This window comes from Oryx dammah, unplaced genomic scaffold (genome assembly GCF_014754425.2).
Source record: "Oryx dammah isolate SB20612 unplaced genomic scaffold, SCBI_Odam_1.1 HiC_scaffold_26, whole genome shotgun sequence".
NCBI classification, from domain to species: Eukaryota; Metazoa; Chordata; class Mammalia; order Artiodactyla; family Bovidae; genus Oryx; species Oryx dammah.
In genome coordinates, this window is record NW_024070210.1 from 76553825 (window position 1) to 76562389 (window position 8565).

Sequence of the window (8565 nt, forward strand, 5' to 3'; positions counted from 1 at the left end):
TTATCACTAAGTAATTATATATATATCAGGGCCATGTGACAAACCTTTCTGTAGTAAATCCCATTAGTTCTCCTAATAACCATATAAGGAGATTACAAGTCTGATTTTATAAATGAGGAAAACCCATTTGAGGTCATATAGTAAGTGGCAGAGAAGGTACTTGAACCCAGATCTCTGTGACACAAAAGTCTCTTGCTTTTAATGCTCTATTGCTGCTGTTATTAATGCTCTGTTGCTGCAGATGTTGCCATTTTTAGTTTTTTAGAGTCAAAAGAAACCATAGCATTTAATGTATTTTAAATGAGACATTGATCTGTTACCTTCGTGAATGGTGGCCTCATTCAGAGTGCATGCCTGCACACTCACTTAGTTCTGACTACTTGTGACCCATGGACTGTAGCCCGCCAGGCTCCGCTGCCTGGGACTTCCCAGGCAAGAACACTGGAGTGAGTTGCCATTTCCTTCTCTGGGGGATCTTCCCAACCCAAAAATCGAACCTGAGTCTCCTGCGTCTCTTGCATTAGCAGGCAGTTTCTTTACCACTGAGTAGAAAGACTATATTATTATTGTAGTTGGATTCAGAGGAAGTGATTGGGTCTTCCAGCTGGAGTAATCTTTTTCTTCCTCTTTTGCAGAAAGGCTCGTTCAGAGCAAGACAGGAATGTGTTCGGGAACTCTTAGAGAACCAGTTTGCCCTCTGGCTATATCTCTTATGAAGGTTTTTCTCCTCACCGTTATCCTTATTTTGGTTGGCATTGTTGGGTTTTCTGAAAATCCTGTACATATGGGAATTTTGTACAAATCATGATTTCTAAAACGGAAAAGAGGTAGGAAACTCTCAAGTGCATATATTTTAGAAGTGCATAAGGTCCCCATGACAGTTCCTTTTAGGATCTGCTTCAGAGGACCCTAAAACAACAAAGTCTAATTGTCTGGTTGACAGTGAATTTCTGTGGTCTAACAGTTCAGGTGTAGTAATTATGAAATAATTGCTGTATCCTAGAATCTTCAGACAGATTTTAAGCATCATAATAAAACAGGTTATAAAGGTTGAGTCCTTATTAATGGTGCTGAAAAAATCATTCATTAGACCAACAGGCAAAATAGTTTAGGACAACCAAGATGATAAAGGTAGAAAAGAGAGAAGTGAATTGAAAACTGTGATTTTGATACTGGCAGCTTTGTACATGACATATGGCCAAAGATATGAGGAAGAAGAGACTTATTTTTAAAATTAAATAAGTCCTAAGATATTGATAACAAAAATGGGCTCCAGGCTGAAAAGAAGTACACTAAGAATGTCTCGTACTCAGGCACGTTCTTCGCTTAGCAGTATGCAACTCCTCCTCTTTCCACTAAATCTTTTTCCTTTTTTCCCTCCCTACAGACGTTCCACACACCAAGCCTGGGTGATGAGGAATTTGAAATCCCACCTATCTCCTTGGATTCTGATCCCTCATTGGCTGTCTCGGATGTGGTTGGCCACTTTGATGACCTGGCAGACCCTTCCTCCTCTCAGGATGGCAGCTTTTCAGCCCAGTATGGAGTCCAGACGTTGGACATGCCTGTGGGCATGACCCATGGCTTGATGGAGCAGGGCGGGGGGCTCCTGAGTGGGGGCTTGACCATGGTAAGGGGCAAGACATTATCAGGCTTACCCAACCTCATGGGCATGGTGTTAGGGGAGATACAAGTGACTCTGTATGCCCTACTTAATTCCCTTGGGTATTACTTTTCATTCTTCTGACTAAAGGCTAATAAAGACCTCACTTCCCTTGAATAAGTGAGATTTATCATTTGAATCAATTTTTTTGGAAACATGTTTAAAATTGTAAAATGTCCATTGTTAACCCTGAAATGAAAATTATTTATTGGATTTTTGAAAGAAAAGTTTTTTCCCTATTACATTATGGCTTTCACATTCTACGGTTCAAATGAGTGTGATTGCTGGTATGTTGAGGGGTGTATTCAAAACCTGTCTGAACCATGAGTGGATTAAGTGGATTAATATGTGTTTCCCTGTATTGGGCTTCTAGCACATCTCATCAGCACATCGACACACACTACACTTGATGCCAGACAGCTCTTCTAACATTGGCTTTACTCTGATTTGCCTGTGCATTGAACTTCACCCAGCCATTGTACCCAGCCATTATTTAGAAAGTTTTTCTTTCCCCTGTGTGTCATCACTATCTCCAGATTACTGAATGATTTACTTGCTCTGAACTTGCCCAAAAAAGGCTTCTTTGGCTGTTTTTAGTTATTTTGGAATAGGCCTTTAAGTACAAATAAGTGACTTAATACACAACCTGTAATTTCTCTACTTATTAAAAAGCTTAGTATGTTTTATATGTAGATAAATTATTTGAGGTTAGTTTAAATGATGATGCATTCTGGGTAAGCAGAGGGTTTATAAACTGTCCTGAATTCAGGTGCAGGGAAGGGAAAGGTGGTGTTTTTTTTATCTACTGTTTAATTTGTCCTTCTGCTTCTCTCAGGACTTGGATCATTCTATAGGAACTCAGTATAGTGCCAACCCACCGGTTACAATTGATGTACCAATGACAGACATGACATCTGGCTTGATGGGGCATAGCCAGTTGACCACCATTGATCAGTCAGAACTGAGTTCTCAACTTGGTCTGAGCTTAGGGGGTGGCACCATCCTGCCACCTGCCCAGTCACCTGAGGATCGTCTTTCAACCACCCCTTCACCTACAGGTTCACTTCATGAGGATGGTGTTGAAGAATTCCGGAGGGTAAGGCATTCTCTGCCAAAATCAAATCTGCCATGTTACACTGGGATAAAACCCTTGACATATAGATCCTACTAAGTTTTCTCTCCTACTGCCCTGCCATCTTCTCTGCTCTTTTCTGGTTATGGGGTCCTGCCTCTATTACAGTTTATAATGCTTTTTCCAACCCCCATACTTATCAGTCTTCACATACTTTACTAAAGCCTTAATCCTCTTGCCTCTATTTTTATTTAGCATTTCTGAAAATTCCATTCATATGACTAGTTTACCCCATCTAAAAGTCCTTTTCTGTCAGTTTTCCAGATGTGATACTTCCCTCGTAATTCTGTCTCTTTTCTCCTCACAGCAACCTCCCAGCCAGAAGACAGTTGTAGTGGAAGCAGGGAAAAAGCAGAAGGCTCCAAAGAAGAGAAAAAAGAAAGATCCTAATGAACCTCAAAAACCAGTTTCAGCATATGCTTTATTCTTTCGTGACACACAGGCTGCCATCAAGGGACAGAATCCCAATGCCACTTTTGGAGAGGTTTCAAAAATTGTTGCTTCTATGTGGGACAGTCTTGGAGAAGAGCAAAAACAGGTGAGCAAATAATGAGGAATAATGTTATAGATAAGTTCTTAAGAATAAGGGGGATAGGGACTTCCATGCTGGTCCAGTGGCTAAGACTCCACGCTTCAGATGCAGTGGACCCAGGTTCAATCCCTGGTCAGGGAACTAGGCCCCACATGCCGCTACTAAGACCTGGTGCAGCAAAATAACTTTTTAAAAATCGGTTTAAAAGAAAAAAGGCAAGGGGATTAAACCTACGCTTTAACTTTCTCAGATGTTATTTAATACCAACTCTTTGCTAATGGGATTCAAGATCATCTGTCTTAAAACTTCATTTTCACTTTTCACTTTCATGCATTGGAGAAGGAAATGGCAACCCACTCCAGTGTTCTTGCCTGGAGAATCCAAGGGACGGGGGAGCCTGGTGGGCTGCTGTCTATGGGGTCGCACAGAGTCAGACACGACTGAAGTGACTTAGCAGCAGCCTTAAAAATTGCAGCCGTACCCTAAATCCAAACTAAAAATTATTATAAAAAACACTGAATCCACAGCCAAGTTTGGAGTTTTTCATTGGCCTCATATAAACTTGAGAACTATAGTTAACCTCCCTAAATTTAACCTGAATTAAACAGATGAAAATTGTGTTACTACATAAATATACAATTGAAATGAAAGATGAATGTAATTATCATTACCCTAGACTCAACAGGTGTTATATCAAAGTAAGTCTGCTACTTAATCATTAAAACAAAAACTGAATATATTACAGATAATTTATATCAGTTATGTGTTGCTCAGTAAACCACCACAAATTTAGTAGCTTAAGACAGAAGTAATTTATTACTTATTATGATTCTGTAAATTGGTTAGGTGGTTTTCCTGGTGTTCTTACCTGGGTTTATTCCTGCAGTTGTACTCACAAACAGCAGCCTAATATGGCTGCTCAAGATGACCTTGCTACCATCTCTGGCAGTTGGTGCTACCTGTTGGCTTAAACGCCTTGGTTCTCTTTCGCATGGTCTCTCATCCTCCAAATAGGCTAGACTGACTTCTTTACACTGGCAGGCTTAGAGCAGTGTTCCAAGAGAACAAAAACAGGTGCCCCTGAATTCTTAATTCAGCCACATTCTAATGGTTAAAGCAACTCACAGAGCTAGCCCAAATTCAAAGGAAGGGGAAATAGGTTTCATTTGTTAATGGAAGACTAGGTACACAGAACAGGAAGAATTCTGGCCATCATTACAGTTTACCACATTCCTTAAGACGGAGTATACTGACTGGGTAGACATGATCCAAGACTAAGCAGACTACTGATTTATCATGTAGTTAGGGGGTCAGGATTTGTGCTGGTTACAGAAGTGTGGACAGTGGTTGCTATTAGCTTTAGAAGTGTAGTTATTCTGCAAGCCTACTCTTGATTGGCTGGCTTTCATATACAAGTCTGCCATGGAGGCTGTCTTGAGTACTAGTTTTCAGAAGTGTACTCACCTAAGAAGGGTTGTCAATATTCACACTAAGATGAATTGCCTTTCATTGATGAATAATATAGGATTATTAGTCTTTTCTATGAGTATGTGGACTTTTTAAGCAACCTCTTTCATGCAGGTATATAAGAGGAAAACTGAAGCTGCCAAAAAAGAGTATCTGAAGGCTCTGGCTGCTTATAAAGACAATCAAGAGTGTCAGGTAAGAGGACTGGGATAGATGTATATTTAAACCAATAAACAGGTTTTTGAGCTGCTTATTAGCATTTATAAGAGGTAAATACCACAACAAAAATCTGTGGAATCTATTAATACTACGTAGTATTAAAGCTTAAAAGTATATAGCAAGTTTCCCATCTGTTTCCATCATAATACTCTCTGAACAGTCTGTCTTTCTGAGTTTGATATTCTCAGTATTTACTTTAGCCAAGTAGCACACATGGCTGCCCATTTTTCTTTCTTTCTTTACCCACCATGTCTACCCCCTGACCCCCACCCCCATCTGTATTTTTTTCTTGGAAGGTGATTAGGGTGAACATACCCTGGGGAAGAGGATAAATCTCCTGATTTTTTTTTCTCATCTTCTTTTAGGCCACTGTGGAAACTGTGGACATGGACCCAGCGCCACCATCACAGACTCCTTCTCCACCTCCTGTGGCTGCTGCTGACCCAGCATCTCCAGCACCAGCCTCAACAGAGCCCCCTGCCCTGTCTCCTTCCATTGTTGTCAATTCCACTCTTTCATCCTATGTGGCAAACCAGGCATCTTCTGGGGCTGGAGGTCAGCCCAATATTACCAAGTTGATTATTACCAAACAGATGTTGCCCTCTTCTATTACTATGTCTCAAGGCGGGATGGTTACTGTTATCCCAGCCACAGTGGTGACCTCTCGGGGTCTCCAACTTGGCCAAACCAGTACAGCTACTATCCAGCCCAGTCAACAAGCCCAGATTGTCACTCGATCGGTGTTGCAGGCAGCAGCAGCAGCAGCAGCTTCTATGCAACTACCTCCACCACGACTACAGCCCCCTCCACTACAGCAGATGCCTCAACCCCCAACTCAGCAGCAAGTAACCATTCTCCAACAGCCTCCCCCACTCCAGGCCATGCAACAGCCTCCACCTCAGAAATTTCGAATCAACCTACAGCAACAGCCACCTCCACTGCAAGTCAAGATTGTGCCTCCACCCGCTCTGAAAATGCAGACTACCTTAGTTCCACCACCTGTAGAAAGTAGTCCAGAGCAGCCTGTGAACAACAGCCCTGAGACCCACACAGTGGAGGAGACCACTCCTGAGACAATCTGTGAAATGATCACAGATGTAGTGTCTGAGGTGAGACTCTGTTTTCAGGTATTTGCTCTAGACCAGTGAAAGCATTTTGGTTGATACAATAAAAGCAGGAGTTGCTAGCAGCATTTAATGCCTGACGAGGATACAGAATATCCTATAAAGGACATTTGCTTACAACTGAATCATCCCACCCAAGATACTCTGTAGTGTTCTTGAGAAGAAACATGAAGAGGGCCTCCTGCCCTAGATTACTCCTTAACTCAGCAGAAGTAATACTGTAGTTCAAGTAAAGATACAGCCTAAGCATAGTTACTTTTCAAGTGTCTACCCCAGGATCCAAAGCTTTAGAGACAAATTCTTCCACTTCTCCCAAACCTTGACTGCTTGGCTTATGTTTTAAGTAAAGGGATGGGTAGGGGATATAGGTAGAAAAATTCAGTTAGTTTGTTGTATCGATGAGTCTTTCCAAAGAGACAGATGCCAATTTACCCTAGTTTTAACTTGAAATTTGGTGTATTTGTGATGTTAGCTTCGTAACTAATGAAACAATGTTTTTTTAATGTGGGCCATATTTTTTTTAATTGGAGAACTGCTTTACAATACTGTGTTGGTTTCTGCCATACATCAACATGAGAAACAATTATTTTGGAAAAAAAAAAAACCCACCCTGCAAAATCAGGAACTATGGATCTTGAAAGTTTATCTTCTCTTAGTCCCTCTGATCATAGTGACCCAACCTCTACTCACATTCTACTTTTGAATTGATATTTTCAGAGGAATATTATTCAAGTATAGAATAAAGTTAGTGATAGGTTAAGATTAAACACTACCATTATGACCAGCATTCCCCTGATGGGAAGCATCATGTCAGTCTGGATGACAAAATTCTAAAGCTGGACTTGGAGTGAGACCAAGAATTCACCTTTCTTTGGAACTTTACCCCTACCTGTGAGGGACTGTAACATGTGTTGCTCTACTGGATCACAGAGTTAATCTGACCAGCTGGCTGGCTGGCTAGGTAGCAATCTAGTCCATCTTGATGCTCTCTTCCTCTCATAGGTTGAGTCTCCTTCTCAAATGGATGTTGAATTGGTGACTGGGTCTCCTGTGACACTTTCACCCCAGCCTCGATGTGTGAGGTCCGGCTGTGAAAACCCTCCCGTTGTGAGTAAGGACTGGGACAATGAGTACTGCAGCAATGAGTGCGTGGTGAAGCACTGCAGGTGAGCTTACAGTTCCCTTCTTGTAATTAATGTATGGCTAAATTAACTTGGAATAACATGGTATCTGAGCATATAATCAGTGTCACCTTACCTTAGGTAGAATAGGTTGCTATGTATGTCTGATTACAGAAGATACTAGAAAAGTTTCCCTCCTTAAAAAGAGCTTACATTTGCCATATAGACAAAGATGACATAATTAGCAGTTCACACTTTTCAGTTACCATGTTAGCTCTACGTGTTCATTTTGAAACTATGACACATCAAGCTGTTGGTGCCTGTGAATATTAGTATACTTTATCTCCTTAGTGCAAACCAGACCACTTAGGTAATGCATTAGAATTTGAGGATGGATAGGTGGTAAGTAGCACAATAAAATGCTAACTATGGGGCAAAGGGAAGAAGTTCTGAAGATTCTGCCCATTTCCCCAGTTTTCCTGAGACTGACCTACATTCATGAAATAAGGCATTGGTATTTCCTATCTGAAATCCTTTAAATTAGGATTGCCTATACTTCTGACTTCTAGGCCTGTTGCCCTTATATTCCTATTTAGGTGATATCTATCAACCTATTTGTTTAAGACTGAGTTTTAAAAAAACATACCTAGGCTGTAATTCTAAGTCTGTGTGTATCTTTTTCTTTCTTAGGGATGTCTTCTTGGCCTGGGTAGCCTCTAGAAACTCAAACACAGTGGTGTTTGTGAAATAGTACATCGGTTCTCCAAGCCAGTGAAGACTTACTGATGGGAACATGTCCACCGAGCCTATTTTAAAAAGACAAGTGAGGCTCCTGGTAGTGCCTGATCTCAGCCCATGATGATCCTTTATGTCTTTCACCTTTCTCCCCTCTGTTGCTCTTCTACAGGAGCTACGGAGCAGGGCCACTGGGTTTGCTGCAATCTGGAATTGCTTTTTACTTTCAAGTACAAGCAGAGATATCAGTGATAGTAACAGGAAAGGGTGAAGGGAATATAAACAAGTAGAACATAGGGGTGACGGATAGGTGGGGGATTGTTTGAGGAAACTTGTTGGTATAATTGTCGTAGGATTTACCTAAAAGATTATTAAAATGATAGAGTACTCAGCTTTGAGTCTAGGAAAAAAACATCACTGTGTGCATCCCTTCTAAAGGGGCTAAAAGGTTGCATTAAAGGTTACCTCTTAGAGAACTATTACTATCACATCTGTACATTCATTATTAGTTTGAGAACAAAGGTTTTCAACACAGTAATAATAAGCACACTGGACTGTAGAGAAAATAACAT

General features: G+C 40.9%; 1 protein-coding gene across 3 annotated transcripts in view; it reads left to right on the top strand.

Annotated features, from left to right (window-relative positions):
* TOX4 (TOX high mobility group box family member 4) overlaps positions 1 to 8472 on the top strand; it is a 14981-nt gene extending 6509 nt beyond the window's left edge. For 2 of the 3 annotated variants that reach the window (XM_040227179.1, XM_040227180.1), the window contains 7 exons: positions 1388 to 1630; positions 2499 to 2759; positions 3103 to 3333; positions 4909 to 4989; positions 5379 to 6122; positions 7140 to 7303; positions 7949 to 8472. In XM_040227179.1, coding sequence (XP_040083113.1) covers positions 1388 to 1630; positions 2499 to 2759; positions 3103 to 3333; positions 4909 to 4989; positions 5379 to 6122; positions 7140 to 7303; positions 7949 to 8009 — 1785 coding nt within the window. In that variant the 3' untranslated portion in view covers positions 8010 to 8472. Of the gene's footprint in view, positions 1 to 1387; positions 1631 to 2498; positions 2760 to 3102; positions 3334 to 4908; positions 4990 to 5378; positions 6133 to 7139; positions 7304 to 7948 lie in introns of those variants that run through there. The other variant, XM_040227181.1, reaches the window with a different exon arrangement.
* The last annotated feature ends 93 nt before the right edge of the window (positions 8473 to 8565 follow it).